Raw genomic sequence first — 22,936 nt, 5'->3', positions numbered from 1 at the left:
TGGTGACTGCAGCCATGAAATTAAAAGACACTTACTCCTTGGAGGGAAAGTTATGACCAACCTAGATAGCATATTAAAAAGCAGAAATATTACTTTGCCAACAAAGGTCCGTCTAGTCAAGGCTATAGTTTTTCCAGTGGTCATGTATGGATGTGAGAGTTGGACTGTGAAGAAGGCTGAGTGCCGAAGAATTGATGCTTTTGAACTGTGGTGCTGGAGAAGACTCTTGCAAGTCCCTTGGACTGCAAGGAGATCGAACCAGTCCATCCTAAAGGACATCAGTCCTAGATGTTCATTGGAAGGACTGATGATGAGGTTGAAACTCCAGTACTTTGGCCACTCATGAGAAGAGTTGACTCATTGGAAAAGACTCTGATGCTGGGAGGGATTGGGGGCAGGATGAGAAGGGGACAACAGAGGGTGAGATGGCTGGATGGCATCACTGACTCGATGCACATGAGTTTGGGTGAACTCTGGGAGTTGGTGATGGACAGGGAGGCCTGGCATGCTGCGATTCATGGGGTCGCAAAGAATCAGACACGACTGAGCAACTGAACTGAACTGACTGACTGAATTCGGTAATTCACCTAATTCAGTAAAGTACTGCCACCTAATATGTGGATACTTTCACACGGAGCAATTCTAACCATGTTTTCTGAGGCATCCACCAAACTTGACCATTTTTAGCATAGCGTCAACTTCCCGATTATCAAAGCCAAAACTATTTTTAAACAGCTTGCTCTAAGAGGACCAAGTCTATTTTGTCTTCCAGTTAAATTAGGTAAATATTTATAATACTTTTGAGGAAATTCAGCTCTACAGTGGATCTGTCTGGAGCATTTATAACCCACTGGAAATACTACAAACAATCTGGCTGTGTGTTTATAACCCACTGGAAATACTACAGACTATCCAGCTGTGTGTCCAGACCTGGGAATCAACTTTAAAACCTCTTAGATCATTAAAAGTCTTCAAATGAGAACACCGTGTAACAGCACTTCTTTTTGTAATTATTAGTTTTATTGCTCTGTCAGTGACTCCATTTCAGAGCCCCTGTTGCACATACCCTCATGTTCACAATCTTGGAACATCTTGCTTTTAGACACCAGCACTTCAGAGCCAAAGTGATCTTTTTGTTTTTGTTGTTGAGTTGCTCAGTCGTGTACTCCTCTTTGCAACCCCGCAGACTGCAGCACGCCAGGCTTCCCTGTCCATCACCAACTCCCAGAGTGTGGTCAGAATCATGTCAGTTGAATTGGGGATGCCATCCAACCATCTCGTCTTCTGTCATTCCCTTCTCCTCCTGCTGCCAGTCTTTCCCAGCATCAGGTTTTTTTCCAGTGAATCAGCTCTTCACACCAGATGGCCAAAGGATTAGAGCTTCAGCTTCAGGATCAGTCCTTCCAATGAATATTCAGGGTTGATTTCCTTTAGGATGGATTGGTTGGATCTTCTTGCAGTCCAAGGGACTCTCAAGAGTCTTCTCCAGCACCACAGTTTGAAAGCATCAATTCTTCAGTGCTTAGCCTTCTTTATGGTCCAACTCTAACATCCGTACATGACTACTGGAAAAAGCACAGCTTTGACTATACAGACCAATTTGTTTTAAATCAGGAGAAATGCATACAAAAGTCCATATAGTGATGAATTCTATGACATCTAGGCTATGCAAACTTTATGTAAATGTAGTGTCCCACCTTAACACAAGTTTCACATCGTAGTTTTAAGGGTCTTATGGTTCATTTCATGAACATTCATTTTTTTAATCCATTTTCTTTAGCGCGAGCTCTGCCACTGGTTTGTGTGATGACTTTGCTTTTACTTCCTCTCCAAACGCCCCCCTGTAGACATGCCCAAGCCTCCCAAAGAAGACCTTTTCATCTTGCCGGATGAGTATAAATCATGTGTAAGGCAAAAGCGGTCCCTTCTGAAGTCCCATAGGAATGAAGAGCTGAATGTGGAGACGCTGGTTGTGGTTGACAAAAAGATGATGCAAAACCATGGCCATGAAAACATCACCACCTACGTGCTGACAATTCTCAACATGGTAGGCACATCCTTCTCTTTGAGTTGCGTGTGTAATTCTGCCTCATGGTGTGTGTTAGTGTGTGTGTTTGCCTCCTTCTTTTACTTGTGGATTTATGTTTCATACTCAAGAAATATTTTATCCATGATAGCTCCTTCAGTTTTACTATGCTCCAATCATAAGAGCCATTTTCAGTCCTTCAGAGAATAAAATTTGGAGGATGAACAATTTGGCATGAAAAAAATATGAACAATATTTCAAGTTTACAATGTATCCATTTATCAGAAATCACCAAGAGGATGCTGAGACATTTGAGTGCAGTAAGTCTGCCCATCAGCATTATATATGTATGATTTTAGGTGGCCCTATAGAAATGCCCATCTCCCCTGGTGGTTCAGATGGTAAAGAATCCACCTCCAATGAGGGAGACCTGGCTTTGATCCCTGAGTTGGGAAGATCCCTTGGAGAAGGGAATGGCAACCCATTCCAGTATTCTTGCCTGGAGAATTCTATGGAGAGAGGAGTCCAGCGGGCTACAGTCCATGGGGTCACAAAGGGTTGGACATGACTGAAGTGACTTAAAACACAGCACATAGAAAATGCTCATCTTTTTAGGAATGTGAATATAAAAGATGCATTATTTTATCTTCAAGAACAAGAAGCAGTACACCGTTTAGAATGTCACTGCAGTGGTGACCTAAATGGAAATGCAATCCAAAATCAAGGGGATGTGTGTACACATGGGGCTTCCCTGGTGGCTCAGCGGTAAAGAACCCACCTACTGGTGCAGGAAATACGGGTTCACTCTCTGGGTCGGGAAGATCCCTTGGAGAAGGAAATCGAAATCCACTCCAGTGTTCTTGCCTGGGAAATCCCACAGACAGAGGAGCCTGGCATGCTGCAGTCCATGGGATGACAGAGTCGGACATGACTTTGTGACTAAACAACAAGAGCAAATAATGTAGAGATATAATACATATGACTGGCTCCCTCCGCTGTACAGCAGAAACTAACGCACCACTGTAAAGCAACTACACTCCAATAATTTTTTTTTTAATGTCACTGCAGATAGAAATGTGTCTGGCTTCGTGTCTGCTTGGCAGCTCTAGTCTTTACTAAAGTGTGGCGAGAGGTGTCTGAGCCCCATTCCACCTAAGTGGAATCTGCATAACAGAAGACAAAATTTGGGGCCATCAAAGTGCATTTTTAAAATAGTTGTATTTGAAACATACATTTCACATCCCGATAAACAGAGTACCCCTAAATATGATTCAGTCTGCTGTGATTCGGCATGGCTGCTCTCACTGTCCTCGTTTTTGGTGGCCAGACCCTCATGGTTTCCAGTCTCCCAGGGGACTGAGGGAGGTGGTCACCCAGAGGCACCCGCCACTGCAGGTCTCTGCCATTTGCAAACATTGCCTGTGTTCTGTTGAGCTTTTCCCACATTTCCATATCTTGGTGCCAAATCAGTTCCCTGGAGCTTCCCGTGACCATTGACTCATCCTCACTCATCACCCTAACCCTAACCTCAAATGCCTGAGGTGACGCCTGATCAAATGCCTGATCACTCTGATCACTCATTTCTACCCCTGTGACCTTCACCTCTAATGTCTGCATCTCCCCTTGATCACCGTCTTTCTGCATTGATTTCCTTATCTTTCTTGTATCCTCTTGGTCTTTTCCCAAGAAGTTCTCTTATGCTTCTGGAATCTTTCGCTTGGACAGCTTGGGGAGTGCTTACCTGTGGATCATCACTGTCAGTTAAAAAAGAAACTTCCTTGTAGTCTAATGAGGACACTTACCAACTAAGGGGACTTGTGAGCCCTTCACTGGTGTTTGATAACATGTGGGACCTGCCTCCCCAGACTTCATTGTTTTACTTCCAAGCACCAACTATAAGGACCCAACAGTTGGTGTGATTAGATGTTCCCATACCTGTGTGTCTTGGGCTTTCCTGATGACTCAGATGATAAAGAATCTGCCTGCCTTGCAGGAGACCTGGGTTCCATCCCTGGGTTGGGAAGATCCCCTGGAGAAGGGAAAGGCTACCCACTCCAGTATTCTTGCCTGGAGAATCCCATGGACAGAGGAGCCTGGCAGGCTACAGTCCATGGGGTCTCAAAGAGTCAGACACGACTGAGCGACTAACACTTTCACTTTCACACTTCACTTCACATCCCTGTGTGTCTAGCAGTGTAAGAAACTAAACATTGCTCTGTCAGTGGAGAACATGGGATTGGCCTTCAGCTGTGAACTCCAGGATAAGGGCTGGGGGAAAGGGTGTCATGTACAGGGACTGACATGAATTACCTGTCTTTCCCAGGTGTCTGCTCTATTCAAAGACGGGACAATAGGAGGGAATATCAACATTGCCATTGTCGCCCTTATTCTTCTGGAAGAGGAACAGGTATCCTATCTTTGATACAAGCAGCTTCCCCGCCTCAGAAAAATAAGTGCAAAATATTCATTTTCCTAAATGTAATTTTTCTATGGATTCTTCCCTTCTCTTTCCCTTGACGACAGAAACGTTCTGATATTGTGTGTCTAATACAGTCAGTTTCTTGTCAGTTCCCATAATGCTTATGTGACTTTTGTTTGTGATTTTTGTGCAGAGAAGTAAAGCATACTCATTTGCTTGGCTAATAAGAAAATGGAAAGGAAAAGTAACGTTAAAATATATTTATTTATTTGGCCGCACTGGTCTTAGTTGAGATGCTCAGGATCTCCGATCTTCATTGCAGCGTGCAGGGTTCTTTAGTTGTGGCCTGTGGGATTTAGATCCCTGAACAGAGATTGAACCTAGGTCCCTTGCATTGAGAGCGTGAAGTTTTAGCCACTGGACCACTGTGGAAGTCCCAAAAAGAACTACTGTAAATACCTGGGTGGGAAATACACCCGCAATACGAAGCGTGTTCCACTGTGAGCCCTGAGGATGGAGGTGGCATCTTTTGTTAGAAGGCGTTTAATAGCGCCCTGTAGCCCAGAGGCGGCACCACTCTGCAGCCTGCGTGCTTGCGCTCTGTTACCTCCCAAGCACTGACACTCACCTTTACCACCTTCAGTCTCAGCATTTTATTCGTAGAGTCTAGAATGTCAGTCACATTTCTCTCATTGCATGCAAACCTCCAAATTATGCTGGATCTTGGGAGCAGTGGGGAAACGATTCTTTGATGCCTTCATTTCAGAACCCCTATGTGGACACACAGAGGTGCACCTCCATTCACAATGCACCTCGGGTGGGCATCTTGTGGCAGAAGTAAGGGGGAGTTTCTTAGCCATAAAGGGCTCTCAGCTCTATTTTGCCCTGAGCTGGTCAGGGAGTGAACCCCGGGTCCTAGTCAGGCACCCAGCCTCCAGTTCCACCCTTGCTGGTGTTTCAGCAGAGTCTCCTGTTAGCCATGGTTGTCTTGTTTATGAAACAAATACTTTTTAGATGAACTCTGAGATCCTTGATAAGATCTCAGATGCCTTCAGATTTGCAGGTTCTGGGCTGTGGCCCTCTTTCCATGCAGGCGGGGTGTGCAGGGGCAGGTGTGTTTCTGGACTGAATAGTCAGCGAAGTACAACTCCATTGCCTCTCGTGTGTGTCTGCAGAGGGGGCTGCTGACTGAGCAGGGATTCCCAGGTGACAGGTTAATTATTCTCTGCATTAAAACGTTTCACCTTGGAATTCATCCAAGCGGCAAAGAATAAGCAAGGTTATCGTTTGATCATACACCTGTGTTAACTTTAATTAATGCAGTTTTCCTGGAAATCACCAGCTGAAGAATGTAAGGCATGTCCCAGGGTTGATGCCCAGCATTAGCTTGGGTGCGTTTGGCTCTCTGGAAAGACACAGTGAGCACTGAAGGAGAAAATGTGTTAGTGACTGAGAGACACGGTTCCAGCCCAACACTCTGGTCAGAAAAGCTTTAAAGTTGTTGTCCTGAAATGGAGATGTTTAAGCTGGTTTTCTGTGACCATCCATAGGAAAATATATTGAACCTATAGATAAGGTTTAAATAACTCATCTGCCAGCTTTGAGAGCTATTCTTACCAGCCCCCCCAATTCTTCGTTTACCAAGAGTTCAGGTCACCTTCATTCTGATCTCTCATTGCTGATCTATTAGAACTTAGTGTATATACCATGGTGGTTCAGTGGTAAAGAATCTGCCTGTCAATGCAGGAGATGCGGGTTTGATGCCTGGGTTGGGAAGATACCCTGGAAGAGGAAATGGCAACCCACTCCAGTATTCTTGCCTGGGAATTCCCATGGACAGAGGAGCCTGGCGGGATATAGTCCTTGAGGTCACAAAAAAGTCAAACATGACTTAGCTACAGAACAACAACAGCAATACATGGAGGAGGCTGAACGTCACCTGGAACTATCCTTCTAGTTCCAGCCTGTTTTCTAGAAATAAAGAAATTTCTTTCTAGACATAAAGAAATAAAGCTTTGTCAGTTGAGCAGCCCCTTCTTACAACATGGTGTCTCTGTGGAAAACTGACCTAATTTAACGCTGTAATAATAACTCTTAGAAGAGTTACAGACACAGAAGTAATGTTTCTTGGGTCATCGAAGTGTGATCAGTGATCGAATGCATCCTCACTGTTTTTGTACAGAACTAGAGAAAGGGACATGAGCGTCTGCACTGAATCTACAAGTTTTAAATACAACGCCCTCCTTTGGATTTTAATACATGAGATGGATAGATTAGTTCGTCTGCCATTCAGATTCAGCCACGTCATTGGAATCCAAATCAGTGGTAGCGTGCGGGGATGGCAGTGCCAGGGCCGCTGCTGACATGCTTTCTTCCTGTTTTCTCGGGCGCCCTCCCACGCAGCCAGGCTTGGTGATAAGCCATCATGCGGACCACAGCCTGAGCAGCTTCTGCCAGTGGCAGTCTGGACTGACGGGGAAAGATGGGGCTCGCCACGACCACGCCATCTTACTCACCGGCCTGGACATATGCTCCTGGAAGAACGAGCCCTGTGACACCCTGGGTAAGCGCCTCCGCCGGGGCTTCGCCAGATCCGTGGGCGCCGTGCGCCGTCAGCAGCCCGGGACACGGAGGGGTCTCACCTCCCTCCCAGCCCGTAAGTGGCAGCTGCTGCTGAGTGCCTTTGTGAGAAACAGACGCCATCCCTGCGTAAACGTCGGCCAAACATAAGAGTGCGCTTGTCCTCACCAAAATCACTTCTTTCCCGTGGAAAGGTCTCACCGATTCAAGAACTCCTGTCTCTTCTAATTTAAGAAATAATTTCTTCCATTTCTTCCTCTAATTGTGAGAGTGGAATCAAGAGGTCCAAGTGGGTCTCTCATGATAGGAAAGACATATGTTTGTGAATATTTATAGAGCTACCGCAATAATATTGTGTTCCTCATCTTTCTGTTTCTCTATAAATATCTCAATCTTAGCCACTTTTAGCATGTTTAAAGGGTTGACTGAATGTTAGTGGTACTTTATGATGCAAATTTTTTTTATACTTTTCCAAACAGTGTAAACAGTGAAATGTGAAACAGGAAACCCTCGGACAATCACACAAAGGGCCCTGAATAAGGTGGGAGAAGGGCGTTTGTTCTCCCTGTGTGGAACGACAGTCCACAGTTCTGTGTAATGTTCAAGTTACAGGTTACAATGGGAGCAACATCCATGATGTGGTTTTTTTGCAAATGGTGTAAAATAGTGTAAACAGTGAGCTACTGACAGAGGCACTCCTGGACTTTTTTTTTTTTTTTTCTGTTTCTCCATTTCTTTCCAAGGTCTTGGGGAAGAAGTCTCTTTGTTACAAAAACATTCAGACAAGGCTGGGTTTGATAGAGGTCAGTCCTGACTCCTTGTTCCCCGAAAGGCCTGCATACAAAGTGGGTCCTGGGCCACCTGCGTGGCTGTGGGATCCAGCAGGGCTCCCAGCCGCCAGCTGTGAGCCTGACCCACCGGGCCTACACCGTGCACGCCGTGAGGCTGACCCAGAATGCCTGCTTTCCTTCTGGGGCCTGGAACCGGGGCCCACACCAGGCCGAGGTGCCCTGTGGCCAGCCCCCAGCCAACGCCTGGACCTGAGTCTCTGCTGAGCAACCTGGTCGGCGTTATTCCTCCTGTGGGGGATTAAGTCCTTTTGTGCAAGGCCACCTCGGAGAAGGCCCCGGATCCTCGCGCCTGGTTTCCCCCGGGCCTTTCCCCAGGTGCTCGCTCCCTCTGCTGATTCTACACTTTATCATTTTATCCACATTAAATTATACCCATGAGCAGGACAGATGCTGAGTCCTGTGAACAGCTCCCTGCCGGCAGGTCGTCCACCCTGGCGTGGCCTTGAGGGCCACTGACACCCACTCTCCACAGCACTTTGTGTCGGGCCTCTGAGGACACAGACATTTGTAGGAAAAAAGCTGAAATTCTCCTCCCTCAGCATGGAACCCCCCTTGTAACCTGTAACTGGAACATGACATAGAACTGTGGAGAACAAACGCCATGAAGAGAGAACAAACGCCCCTCTCCCACGTTATTCGGGGCCCTTAACAGGGGGTTCCTGTTTCACATTTCACCTGACAAAGACGAGAACCAGGCGTCTCGGAAGGACAGAGGTGAACACACGCATGTGCTGTGCCCCCGTCTCTATTTTCCTATGGTGCTGGGCCTGTACATTCTTTCCATCCATTTGTCTCGTAGGATTCGCACCCATCAGTGGCATGTGCAGTAAATACCGCAGCTGTACGATTAATGAGGACATGGGTCTTGGACTGGCCTTCACCATTGCCCACGAGTCTGGACACAAGTGAGTGCATCTCCCTGGGAGGGCGGAGCCTGGCGTCCCCTCTGGGCTGGATGTTTGTCTTGAAATGGTGATGGGTAGGTCACATCTGTAAGGGGACATTCCAGCAGGAATGCCATGGACCATAGGAGATGATCTCGTAGGTGCATCTATTCCATTTGAATGCCTCGCTGTGCTCGATCTCAAGCAGTGGTGATCCACGCATTTGCTCTTTGCTCCCTCTCTTCACCCATTCCTGCTCACACATGTGCAAACAACCACACACTGCAGTCTCATCTGTCTGTCCCTGCTCCTCTGTCCTGTGTCTTGAGCTTGTCCTGTGGGCTGACTGCATTCCCTGGTTAGCTCCTGCAGAAGGACCCCACGTAACTGAGGATGGTAAACGTTGGTAACTTACTGTTTGAAAGTTTGCATTCTGATGTCACTCTGATCATTTGTAGAGATGGGTTGTGGTTGGTGTGCAGGGTTTGGGGAACGCAGACAGGACAAGAGATGCAGTCTGGTAGGAGCTGGTTGGCTTCCACATCCCCACGTGCCCACCGTTGTCAGTTGTGAATTGAAGCAGCAACAGGGTGAGTGGGGAGCCTGGGGCCTTGGCGGACGGATGGACCAGTGCAGGACCAAGCGATTCTCAGTGATGGGTGGCTTGTCATTAGCAATATCTTTTAAAGTGAGAAGCTTACCTTTATTCCTGTAAAAATGAAACACTTCTGTCAATTATTTCTAGCAGCTGTTATTCTTAAACAAGCTTTCTTATGCTAATAATCTATAGGTCGCCTCACTTTGAGGCACCATCTACTTAAATTTTTTTTTTTTCTCAATGGGGCTCACTTGCTGACTTTCTGCAATTGCTTTGTTTATATGAGCATCAGCAATAATAACACAAATATTTTTCTTCTGGATTGAAATTGTACTTGAAGCTTCTAGAAAGCCCACAACCAGGAGTTACATTTTTTTTCTAATTTTACTTCCATCCTCATTGATCTTGCTAATCACAAAATTTGCAAAAGGCATTGATTGTCATTTGGTTTTTGCAAAGCTGACTTCTCCATCTGGTTAGAAATTAGACTGAGGCCACTTGTATCATCCTGACCTGTTCAAAGCATGTGTGTGTGTGTGTGTGTGTGAGCGTGTGTGTGTGGACACATGTGTGCCTGCCTTTAATAGGATCTCACAGAGGCCATGCAGATTTAGGCTCTGTGTGAACTGATGACCTGAAAGTGAAGCTTTATATCTTATTACTGATCCCTTCATCATTACAGGTAATGATTGACTTTTTCAGTGCCTAGAAAATTGCACCTACACTTTACAAAGCTTTCAATTAAATCATAATTGCAAATGGGCTGCTGGAGTTAAAACTTCAAAAACTCTCATTATTTTTATGACATGGGGCTCTTGCTGTCCTCTGAACCATACCTAAATTTAATTAAACAATCAAGGTAAGAAATATTTAAGTCATCAAGGGCTGAACAAACCAGCATTAGATAAGCAGTTGTGATCTGGGCCCTGGCAGTCCTGGCAGCCATAGCTGGTGAATTTAACTAAATTCAACTCTGTGCATCCAAGTCAAGACTCCCCATCTTCCATGTCAACAAGCATCAGCGTTTGCTTTTATCTTTTTCCTAGAGTGGGTGCATCTGTGCTAAGTCGCTTCAGTCGTGTTCAACTCTCTGTGACCCCATGAGCTGTAACCCACCAGGCTCCTCTGTCCATGGGATTTTCCAGGCAAGAATACTGGAGTGGGTTGCCATTTCCCTCTCCAGGGGATCTTTCTGACCCAGGGATCAAACCCAGATCTCCTGCATTGGTAGGCGGGTTCTTTACCACTAATGCCACCTGGGAAGCCCCTTTTTCTTAGAAGCCAGCTATTATTCCTTTTGTCACTAGGGCTCAGTGTAGGTAGAAAAAGAATTTCTTCCAAACAAGAGAAAAGTGTTTTTGTTTGCAAGTCGGGATATAGATGAGAGGAAGGAAAGGGACTCTAGAGGTGTGGGTGCAGAGAAGTCCTACTCCTAATAGAACTGACCCCAGGAAATGAGCACCTTCTGCTTGAGACCTCCTTCTCCAGCACCTGCTGCTTGAGACCACTGTGCAAGAGTCAGAGAGTCTGGGAGCCCTGAGTGTTTCATGTCACCAGTGAAATAGCTTCTGATCATATTAAGGAAATAGGAAGTACAGTGGGAGGTGTGCATAGAAAAGGCATGTGCCAGCTGCCATAGCAAACAGCCTGGAATGGTAGCCCTGTCTGTTAGGGTCATACATGTAATGAATGGAAATTTGCATCTGTGTCAGCGACCTGATGGCTCAAATGGTAAAGAATCTGCCTGCAATGAAGGAGACCTGGGTTTAATCTCTGGGTTGGGATGATCCTCTGGAATAGGAAATGGCAACCCACTCCAGGATTCTTGCCTGGAGAATCCCATGGACAGAGGAGCCTGATGGGCTACAGTCCATGGGGTCACAAAGATTCAGACACAACTTAGAAACTGAACAACAACAATGATCAATAGTGTATGTGTGTCAATCCCAATTCCCCAGTTCATCTCGCCTCTCTTTCCCTCTCACTGTCCGTACGTAAGGGGGCGTATTACTAACACATCATTCACTGTGGCACCTGCATCCGATGAGGGGGCCATGGCAGGGAGGCTCAGAAATGCGGCTCCGTGCCTTTCAGGTGAATCGAAAACAAACCCAGTGATTCAGTTTATTCACTTAATAACTATTACTACTCGGAGAAGTAGTCATAGGTTTAGTGCAGGGATCCAGCAACATGCCTTCACCTTATCCTTAGCAGGGAGCTCTAAGCAAAAGCAGTTTCTGAGTTCTATACTGTAAGAATTAAGAAGTAATTTTACATTTATACAGTAATTACATTTCAGTTCAGTTCAGTCACTCAGTCGTGTCCAACTCTTTGAGACCTTATGGACCGCAGCATGCCAGGCCTCCCTGTCCATCACCAACTCCTGGAGTTTACCCAAACTCATGTCCATTGAGTCAGTTATGCCAAACTTCACCTGAGAAACAGAATGTTTTATAACTTAATAAATGTAATTACTTCTCCACTGACCTCCAGTAGCATATTGGGCGCCACTGGAGATCAGTGGAGAAGCGATTACATTTATTGAGTTATAAAGCATCCTGTTTCACAGGTCACGTTTGGTTTATGTTCAGAGGACCTGATCATTCAGGTTTATCATTACAGTGGATAATGTAATTGTAATGCATTTATATTATGCACAGCAATATATATGTAAGGCTCAGAGCCTTTCAGCCATAGATTCTTAACCTTCAGCTCAAAAAGATTCAGTTCATGTCCAGCCTGTTTCTTCTGCCAGGTTCGGTTCTTTTTTAATCTCAAGGCATCTTGTGGTTTCCACTGGGGAATCTGACCTAGAAACGGGAATTGCCAAGAACCGGCTTGGATCTGTGTTGGGAAGGGGAGGAGAGAGACTGGAGCTGGAAACGAGCACGTGTCTGCTCCTTTCGAGTGTGCGGTTGAGCCAGGTCTGGTGCAGGGTGGGCTTCCTGGTTGTACTGAGTCACTTGTCACACACAGCGTGTGCAGTTTGCTCGATGGAGGTGTTGAAGAATTGGCGCAGAGGCACAAGGGCTCAACTACACATTTTGGAGAATGTGTCATCTGGGCATGAATCCATTTGAAAAATTCTCATTTGCCAAAGGAAGTCATGCCATTCGATGGGCAGGGCCCTGGAACTCAGATCCCAGATACCCTGTGGTTCTCTGGCAGCCTGACCATGACCGTGGTGCATAGCCTGGTCTCCTCTTCTGTAGGTTTCTGCGTATAAAACCCGTAGAGTCTGTGAGACCTCAGCAGGTGCAATTTGAGTTGTGTTACTTGAGCTGAGCATTGCTTGTATATGAAGTTGGCTTAAATACATAATTTTCATGGTCATCACAGACCATCAAAATGATATTAAACATCCTGCGCTCAAGAGTATGCATGAGCCATCATCCTGCCCCCCTCTTTTTCCACTATTTACCGATCCATTTGGGGGCTTCCTAGTTGGTAAAGAACTCACCTGCCAACACAGGAAATGTAGGTTCGATTCTTGGTTGGGAAGATCCCTGGGAGAAGGGCATGGCGACCCACTCCAGTATTCTTGCCTGGAGAATCCCATGGACAGAGGAGCCTGGTGGGTTACAGTCCATGGGGCCACAGAGAGTCAGACATGACTGCACACACACATGCATGCTCTGATCCATTCACCAGGCGCAATTTGCCTTCTGCCAGCAGACCATTGTGTAGGATTCTACAAACTGACTAGTGATCCATGCCCTCCAAAAGCCTAAAGCCAGGTAAGATAGACATGACATGTGAGAGGCCAAGCAGTGAGGGCTGCAGCATGGCAAGATGTGCAAGGAAGATCAGGGAAGTCTTTTGGAAAGAAACAGAATTGGTGTGCGGATACCATTCTGCTTAGCCATCCTTGCTGCTGCTGCTGCTGTTGCTAAGTCGCTTCAGTCGTGTCCGACTCTGTGCGACCCCATAGACGGCAGCCCACTAGGCTCCTCTGTCCCTGGAATTCTCCAGGCAAGAATACTGGAATAGGTTGCCATTTCCTTCTCCAATGCATGAAAGTGAAAAGTGAAAGTAAAGTCACTCAGTTGTGCCCGACTCTTAGAGACCCCATGGACTGGAGCCCACCAGGCTCCTCTGTACATGGGATTTTCCAGGCAAGAGTACTGGAGTGGGGTCCATTGCCATCCTTAGCTGTTGATATTAGATGCCCTTCCAAGCAGTGGCTGGTGACGTGTGCACCTCACTGATCTGTGGCTGTTCTCTGCCATCAGCCTGAGCCCCTAGCTGGATCCGGTAGGCACTGGGTGATTTTAAAGGTTTAAAGAATATCAAAGCAATAGTTGCTTAAAGATCATCTGATGTGGTGATTGTCAGACTGTCCCCCAGGACTCCCAGCAGGTTGGAACATCATTTCTTACCAATTTTATTTATTGTCATTCCTCTCAAGATTTTTGTTTCTGTGACCAAAAGTATTCGAAACCCACTGACCTTTGGCTGAACTGCCTCTTCATTACCGCCCTTACACACACACACACACACACACACACACACACACACCAAAGTTATGTATGCAAGTGATAGCTGGCATCTAGGTGTCTTAAGATTTGATCAAGACCACATGTGAATCAGGGAAAGAGATATTTTGAATTTTCCTTTTTTTACATTCATGATGCCAGATATGCTGAACAGTTTAAGAGGCAAGTTTTATTATCCCATTTTATAGGTGAGAAAACTGAGACTCAGGAACTTGAAAAATTTGCTCCATATCAAACCACTTGTGAATGACAGGTTTAAGACCCTGACTGGAGGTTCCCCCACCGCCGCAACTCATGTTCTCCCAGGTTATCTGACCTGCCCTGACTTCAAGAGTCCCACCTGACTGCTGTCCGCATGTCGGCTTCCTGTCTGTCAGGGAGGATGGGTTTGCTTCTTGAAAAGCCTGCATCTGAGTCTGGACAAGTCCTACCTGTGGCACCATCATCACAGCCAGTGTGTGGTTTACCTTCCAGATGACTCTGACCTATCGTTACTTCTGAAGGGTCTTCCCTTTGTCTTAACCACTGCTGTCTGATCAGCCTGAAATATTGATGCAACCTCTAAAAATGCTTGGCTGTTCATCCTGGGTATATCATTGCGTGCATGCATGCCAAAGTCACTTCAGTCATGTCCAACTCTTTGCAACCCAACGGACCGTAGCACACCAGGCTTCGGTCCATGGGATTCTCCCGGCAAGAATACTGGAGTGAGTTGCCACACCCTCCTCCAGAGGATCTTCCTGACCCAGGAATCAAACCTGGGTGTCTTAAGTCTGCATTGGCAGGTTCTTTACCACTAGCGCCACCTGAGAAGCCTGGGTGTATCCCTAGTAACAAGGACATACTGGCTGATGTCGTTGAATAACTCAAGAAAATTCTGTAAAAGACATTAAAAGCATGTGACACTGAATATAATTCTCAAGTCCAGTTTGATGTGAAATGATGTTTACATTTGGGTATTTGAGTTGCTGTTAAAGCTGGAAGGTTGTTTCTTATTCATTCAACAAACATCATTGGAGCTCCTGTTACAAGCTAAAAAGTCCACTAGTGCTGGGTCTGTGAGCACAGTTAAGAAGACCTTCTGTTCTCTAGAAACTTAAAAGCTAGTACACAAGAAAGAGGGAATATGTATTGTTTTAAAATATAGAATAGTAACCACTTGGAATAAAGTACTGTGAGTCATGGAAGCTAAAAAAAAAAAAAAAATGTCTGGCATGTACAACTTGAATAGTAATTTCATTTCTTAGCTGCCAAATACCAATCTTATCTTCAAAATGTGCCCTAATCATTCTTCCATGACTTTATTAATGTTAATATCAACTGTGATTATTGTGTGCCACTTTCACGCCACTAGGCTGATCCCCTACACTCCTTCAGTGCAGTTTAGGGTTTGTATTGCTTCCAAGAACAACTTGAAACATAGTAGTGCTGAAGTTTGGTTGGGTATCAGAATCATTTTGTTAGGATTCACCCAAACACCAGAACCTAACCCCCAACTTGGGCTTTCCTGATGGCTCAAATGGTAAAGAATAAACCTATGACAAACCTAGACAGCATATTAAAAAAAGCAGAGACATCACTTTGCTGACAAAGGTCCATATAGTCAAAGCTATGGTTTTTCCAGTAGTTATGGATGGATGTGAGAGTTGGACCATAAAGAAGGCTGAGCGCTGAAGAATTGATGCTTTCAAATTGTTGTGCTGGAAAAGACTCTTGAGAGTCCCTTAGACTGCAAAGAGATCAAACCAGTCAATCCTCAAGGAAGTCAGCCCTGAATATTCATTGGAAGGACTGATGCTGAAGCTGAAGTTCTAATACTTTGGCCACCTGATGCAAAGAGGCAACTCACTGGAAAAGACCCTGATGCTGAGAAAGATTGAGGGCAACAGAGGATGAGATGGCTGGATGGCATTATCGACTCAATGCACAAGAGTTTGAGCAAACTTCAGGAGATGGTGATGGACAGGGAAGCCAGGCTAACTGCAGTCCATGAGGTCACAGAGAGTCAGACAGGACTGAGCGACTCAACAACAACCCCCAACATTACTAAATCAAAACTCTAGCAGGTGGGCTTTGGGGAGCCAGTGTGTGGTACATTTCTCAGATATTCTGATGCTCAGGCAAGTCTGAGAATCATTGAAAATGCCTTTGATGAAGATGTTTAATCCCCAGATGTGGGATACTGTGGTTTTGAATTCCTTAGAAATGAAGGCAGAATTGGTAGCAGATTCATCTAGGGCGCTTGCTGGACCCTAATGTGTTTTCTTCATATTCGAGTCAAGGGCCATCCAGGGAAAGGTACTTTGCTATTTCATCTTCATCACTTTCTCCCCGAGGCAGCCTCCACATGGATGATGCCTGAATCCTCCATTTCTGGGGCACATCCCCTCTGCCGTACGGTTACCCTCGCCTTGACTGAGTGCTTTTAATGGAATTTCAGGTGGAGGCCGGAATGACTGCATCTGCATCCCCTTGGTACTGAGCGGGAATTGTGCAGAAGTTGGACAGTGTTTGTGCAGCAGGTTTCCTTGGACCCACCCTTCAACCACGCTCAGATTACACTATTGCACGGGTCCTGCCCGAGCTCTGACGTCAAGAGTATTGGGTTCAAGTCCCAGCTCTGAGACCCTGGACTAGGCTGTCTCCGGCCTCCCATCTTGCTATCATTACAAATATGATGTCTGCCTTGTAGACCTGTAGTGAGAAAATTATACTTAATGTGCTTAATGTCCATGGGATTTTCCAGGCAAGAGTACTGGAGTGGGTTGCCATTGCCTTCTCCATACCTGAAAAATAGTGCTTACAAACGGGAGTTGTTCTTCTTCCTGATATTATTAAACAGCTCTAAGGAAAACAGTTGAGTCTTCAGCCTCTGCCACAAGTGCAGATTCCCCAGCCCCCTGGGAGCTACCTCCCATGTGTCGCTGACTCCCAGCCCTGTGCCCCTCCCTCCATTCATCATGGGGTTCTCGGCAGAGGAAAGCCCACATGGATGCAGGAACCATCCACCCCTCTTTGCTTCCTCCTTCTCTTCCCTTGCCCTTCCTTCTGTATCCCGCTCATTCCGCTTTCTGGGACTCCGTACAGTGACTGGGTGGGCTCTGTGCTAAGTCGCTCAGTTACGTCCAACTCTTTGAGATCCTATGGACTGTAGCCCGCCACACTCCTCTGTCCATGGGGATTCTCCAGGCAATAGTACTGGACTGGGTTGCTATGCCCTCCTCCAGGGCATCTTCCCAACCCAGGAATCGAACTGGGGTCTCCTGTACTGCAGGCAGATTCCTTACCAGCTGAGCTGCCAGGGAAGCCTGAGCAGGTGGGTACCAGGCACTAAAGGCCAAAAATGGCTTGACTCTCCAAGAATGTGTCCGCCCCAATGGGAAGTCTTCCAGGTCATGGAGCTCCCAAGTCCCCCAGGCTTCCTTCCCAGTGCAGCAAGTTGTGCGCTTCTGAGGTGGGTGAAGATGGCAACCTGAGGCAATCCTACAGGACTAGCTTTAGGAAGCTAAGCAGCAGCTGATTTAATGGGCATGGGTAGCAGCTGTCAGTGGGATTCTTATAAGCTCGAGGCTGCAGTTTTCTCAAGGGACAGTAAGGATGCACTGTTGGCATTTTGGGTTTTGACCATCTGCAAAACACCTACCGGCAATGCAGGGGGCCTGGGTTCAATCCCTGGGTTGGAAAGATCCCCCGGAGAAGGGGATGGCAACCCACTCCAGTACTCTTGCCCAGGAAATCCCATGGACAGAGGAACCTGGCAGATTACTGTCCATGGAGTCTGAAAGAGTCGGACATGACTGAGTGACCGAGCACACACGCACACACCCCCCGCACTGGAAACGCTTTTTTATAATTGAAATGTCTGCCCTTCACAGATACCTGGCCGTGGGCTCTGTTTTGATGGTGGGCACCTTCAATAGCTGCACAAATGGTAGTTTCTCCTGGAAGGGTCCATGACCACGTGGATATTTTCCCCAGTTTGCTTTCCCCTTGCCGGCCTGCCTAGCACACAGGAGGAGCGGTCTTCACAGGGCTGACCTGTGTTGGTTTGAGCAAGTGTGATCGCTGACCCTGTTCTTTGCTCTGACAGACCCGTTTCTCTCCTACAGCTTCGGCATGGTCCACGACGGAGAGGGGAACGTGTGCAAGAAGTCGGAAGGCAACATAATGTCCCCCACGTTGGCAGGACGCAACGGGGTCTTCTCCTGGTCCCCCTGCAGCCGCCAGTACCTGCACAGGTTTTTAAGGTACGAGCCCCGCAGCTGGCTGTGTGGCTCTCGCTGCCTTTGATGTTCACGGCTGGGTCTGCAGAGTCCCGTCGGAGCGGTCCCCAGACTCATGTGTACCAGCTGCTCCCCTCCTGCTGTGCAGCCAGGTTCCTAAGGGGCCTCTGAACACAAGCAATCTGTGGCCCAGGGTTTGGGGACCCCTGTTGTAAAGGAGATGCAAAGAGCATGCTTCCTTATTTTCAAAATACTCGCATGCTGGCAGGAAACAGGAGGGAAGTGGCTACTTAGGTCTCTTTAAGCACATTCACATGTCTGAGCGTCATCAAGGAGAGTGTGAGCGTTACCACTCGTACTTCAATTATATGTTCTTGGGGAAAAAACTTAACACATGAAACCACCTTACCTTAAGAGTTTGTAGCAGATTATCACAAGAAAAAATTAGGGAGTGGGATTCAGGATGGGGAACACATGTGCACCCGTGGCGGACTCATGTCAATGTATGACAAAACGAAACCAATACAATATTGTAAAGTAATTAGCCTCCAAAAATAAATCAAAAAGAAAAAAGTAAAAAAAAAAAAAATTAGTAGACTTGAAAGTCAGAGAGAGAAAACAAATGAAAGAAGACCAGGGGGCAACATACAAATAGATAGATCCTAGGACTTCCCAGGTGGCACTAGGGGTGAAGAACCTGCCTGCCGGTGGAGGAGACATAAGAGATGCAGGCTCCATCCCTGGGTGGGGAAGACCCCCTGGAGGAGGACATGGACGCCCACTCCAGTACTCTTGCCTGGAGAATCCCATGGACAGAGGAGTCTGGTGGGCTTCAGTCCATGGGGTTCTAAAAGAGTTGTACAAGACTAAGTGACTAGACAACAACAATAACAAATCTGTATCCTGTAATATAAACCTGTACTCTAGGGATATACACTTGATCGCTTCTTAAAACTTCTGTTACCAAAAGGGCAGCACTCACACTCTTCTTCAACTGACAGGATACAATGGGTCCTGTCAACATTTGCTTTTCTCTGCACAGTGTTCTCTTGGGGTCAGGTTGGGGATTGTTAGCATTGTTTTTAGCTGCTTCATGCAGCTGCTCAAATTTTTAGGTGTGTGTGTATGTGTGTGTGTGTGTGAAGGATTCTGCTTTCTCTAACAAAGAAGTGTATTGACAAGGAAAATTTTAAATGTTTTTATATCTCAAATCCTTTGTATAAATTTTATATTCTTAAAAATTTACTTCTTTTTCATCTTACTGGTCTTGATGAAGACATATAAACATCATAAATTTTTTGAAATGTGCTCTGAAAACCTGAAAAGTGCAAGCATCAGGGATACAAAGTGTGGGCTTGCAGTGAGTATCAGCTTCATGAAAGAGTTTGGGTTTTAAACTGCCAAGAAATATAGAACTCATGGAAAGAGAGCAGTCCTAGTCTGAAAGAATAATTTTCTCCATGACATTAATCAGGGCTGTAATCGTCAAATCAAAATGTAGCCCTGGGAATGATTGATAAGAGTCTGGAGCCCAAGGCCATTTTGTTCAGTGACACTGGAAGGTTAAATGCATGCTGAAGTATGCTTATTGATTTTTGTGCCGATTATTAAAACTCTTCTCTAGCCATGCAGTAATAAACAGTTGTTTTCAGGGAGTTTACTAATTTCTTTGGACCACATAATAATAAAAATGCAAGATTTTCTTCATGCTCAGAAATGTGTTTTCTTGAAAGATCAAGTTTTCCAAGAAAGCCTCTCATTGTCCAATTCACTCTTCAGATTCTTAGCACTTGAGATGCCTGGCTGTGAACTGAATGTGCCCAGTGTTTCAACCCTGATTTTTCGTTGGTTTAATGATCCTGAATCCATCTTCTTTTACATGTTTTCTGACTCCGTAACTTTTAAGTAATCAAAACACTATTATATTCTCCACCAGTTAGTCAGCAATTTGGATGTGATCCCAACAATGAGTAAGGATAAGTGACCAAGTTTTCAAAGATGAATCTGCTTTCCTTTATTAGCAGTTTAGCATTGGGTATACAGAAAAATTATATATAATAAGGAAACTCAATTGGCCTGAAGTTGTCAGCATGACTTTTCTCTATACTTAGTAGAAAAGTGTTTACAGTAAATTCCTCAGACTCATCAGTAAAGACGTATGTCACTTCCTGCAGACAGACAGACCTCATCACATTTACTCATGTCTGTATCTGGGAGGCCTAGGACTTAGGGAAATTTTAGCTCATTATTTTAAACTTAATGGCAACATGGGCTCATCTTCAATTTGCTGCTTAAAAGTTTGAATCATGAACTGCTGATCAGAAAACATCACCTCCCCTCTCATCACAGAACTGAACTGAACTGAAACATTTGTTCAGATGTATCCAACTCTTTGTGACCCCAAGGACTGTAGCTTTCCAGGCTCCTCTGTCCATGGGATTCTCCAGGCAAGAATACTGGAGTGGGGTGCCATTCCCTTCTCCAGGGGACCTTCCCAACCCAGAGATCAAACCCAGGTCTCCCACATTGCAGGCAGATTCTTTACTGTCTGAGCCATGAGGGAAGCCCTCTCATCACATAATCCACATCAATACATGAGAAAGGTCATTGCAGGAAAGCAGGAGTTTAAAGGGGCACGGATGCCCTGGCGTGCCCCAGACCACCCTGTGGATGAGAAAATTTGATTTGGCCTGAAAGAATCTGTTTGGGGGCATAAGAGAAATAAGACATTTCAGTTTACATCTTGCCCTGCTGTTTAATATTGATCTTAAGAAAAACAAGCCCTCGAGTCATGGCTAAGTGTAGTTTTTGTGAGACGGAAGGACGAGCAGTTTCCTGTAGATCAGCCAGGGAATCAGCTCATGTGCCAACTTGGACTTCCCCACGTAAGCCTGGGAGGCCTTGACCGTGGCAAGTAGGTAGCCTTTTCTGAGGGCCCATGTCCTCTCTTGGAGGAAGAGGTGGTAAAGTTAAAAAAAAAAAAAAATCTCTGGAGGTCTTTAACCTGTTATGGTTCATGAGTCATGGCGGGGAAAAGGACTTTGAAATTTTCTTATAGAACCTCTGGCTTGGCCTAATATTCTTCATTAATGTTATTTTTTGCTGTGCTTGACCACATATATAATATATATGTACCAAATTATAAGCTCAATAACATTTTAAAGCCTGGGGGCAACAGTCCATAGGGTCACAGAGTTGGACGTGACTGACGTGACTGAAGCGACTTAGCACACATGCACACACACTTCGGTGTAACTTCTACCGAGGTCATGACCTGGAGCACATCACAATGGCCAAGTCTTGGAAACAGCCTGAGTGTCCTTCAGTGGATGAAAGAGTAAAGAGGACTTGATACATATGATGTATGTGTGATGTTTACATGTGTATATGCACTGAGTGTCCTTCAGTGGATGGAAGAGTAAAGAGGACTTGATACATATGATGTATGTGTGATGTTTACATGTGTATATGCACTGAGTGTCCTTCAGTGGGTGAAAGAGTAAAGAGGATTTGATGCATATGATGTATATGTGATGTTTACATGTGTATATGCACTGGTATGTGTGTGTGTGTGTTTAGTCTCTAAGTGACTTTGCGACCTCATGGACTTTAGCCTGCCAGGCTCCTCTGTCCATGGGATTCTCCAGGCAAAAGTACTGGGCTGGGTCATCATTTCCTTCTCCAGGGGATCTTCCCAACCCAGGGATCGAACACAAGTCTCCTGTGTCTCCAGCACTGGCAGGTGGATTCTTTACCAGTGGCGCCATCTGGGAAGCTCATATGTGCACTGTGTCTATATCCACACATGCACACTGTGTAATATCATTCAGCCATGAGAAGGAAGGAAGTTCAATCACGTGTGACAATGTAGATGAATTTTGAGGGCATTATGAAATGAGTGAAATGAGTCAGAGAAAGACAGACATTGTATGATTTCATGAACGTGTGGGATGTTGAAAAGAAAAACAGAAACAGAGAACAGATTGTTACTTTGGGGTGAGTAGGGTGAGGTAAAGATTCCCCTCAAGGTGAACAACCCCACAAAGAAAAGTTGGGAGATGCCTAAGGTGACCTACTGCTGTGGAATTTGTTGTGATTACAGAAGTGTTTTATTTGTTTGTTTGCTGTTCACTTTTGCTTATGGAAATTTATAAGACGAATTTAGTTGCTATTTGCAAACACTTGTTTCTCCTCCTTCTTCCCAATGCAAAATTATCCCGAAGCATGTCTCTGTAGGGAAGAGAATGCCCTGTTTGTGGAGGAAGAAATCACCAATTGGTAGTTAACCATCTGCTAGTGAACTGAAGGAGAGAATGAACTTCTTCTAGGCCTGGGAATCTAGTCAGAAATCAGCCTTCGTATAGAGCATTTCTGATGGAAATCACTGCACATGTTCCATGTGGAAGCTGGAAGCTATTGTGCAGGAAAGGAAGAAAAAAAATCACAGCCTTTGAAACAGGTTGATCATGTTTATGCTATTAACAATGCTCATTTCATCTTTTTATTGTTCCTGGAAAGGAGTGTACTTTAGACAGTGTCTGTTATAGGAGCTTCTTGCATCGAACATCTGGTTGTACCATTTCTTCCCACTTTCCCCATGCTAAGTGAGAGATCCCAGGAAGAGCAAATGGCCTCCCCAGAAAAGGTGATATAGATTCTGAACAATTTTAGAAACTGTGGCCCCTATATTGAAATACAATTAAGATAAATGTTTTATTTTGACCTCAGGAAAAAAAAAAGTCTCCTCTTCTTTGCACAAGACATGTTGTAGATTTTCATGCTGCTAGGTCGCTTCAGTCGTGTCCGACTCTGTGCGACCCCATAGACGGCAGCCCACCAGGCTTCCCCGTCCCTGGGAT

General features: G+C 45.6%; 1 protein-coding gene across 3 annotated transcripts in view; it reads left to right on the top strand.

Annotated features, from left to right (window-relative positions):
* Window positions 1–22,936, top strand: part of ADAMTS16 (ADAM metallopeptidase with thrombospondin type 1 motif 16) — a 190,814-nt gene that overhangs the window by 63,120 nt on the left and 104,758 nt on the right. For all 3 annotated transcript variants that reach the window (XM_044932412.2, XM_044932411.2, XM_044932413.2), the window contains exons 5-9: window positions 1,848–2,047; window positions 4,350–4,433; window positions 6,849–7,008; window positions 8,676–8,781; window positions 17,964–18,101. In XM_044932412.2, the coding sequence (XP_044788347.2) occupies window positions 1,848–2,047; window positions 4,350–4,433; window positions 6,849–7,008; window positions 8,676–8,781; window positions 17,964–18,101 (688 nt within the window). The remainder of the gene's footprint in view (window positions 1–1,847; window positions 2,048–4,349; window positions 4,434–6,848; window positions 7,009–8,675; window positions 8,782–17,963; window positions 18,102–22,936) is intronic.

Source organism: Bubalus bubalis, chromosome 19, assembly GCF_019923935.1.
Source record: "Bubalus bubalis isolate 160015118507 breed Murrah chromosome 19, NDDB_SH_1, whole genome shotgun sequence".
Taxonomy (NCBI): Eukaryota; Metazoa; Chordata; class Mammalia; order Artiodactyla; family Bovidae; genus Bubalus; species Bubalus bubalis.
This window is presented reverse-complemented; position numbering and strand designations above follow the sequence as displayed.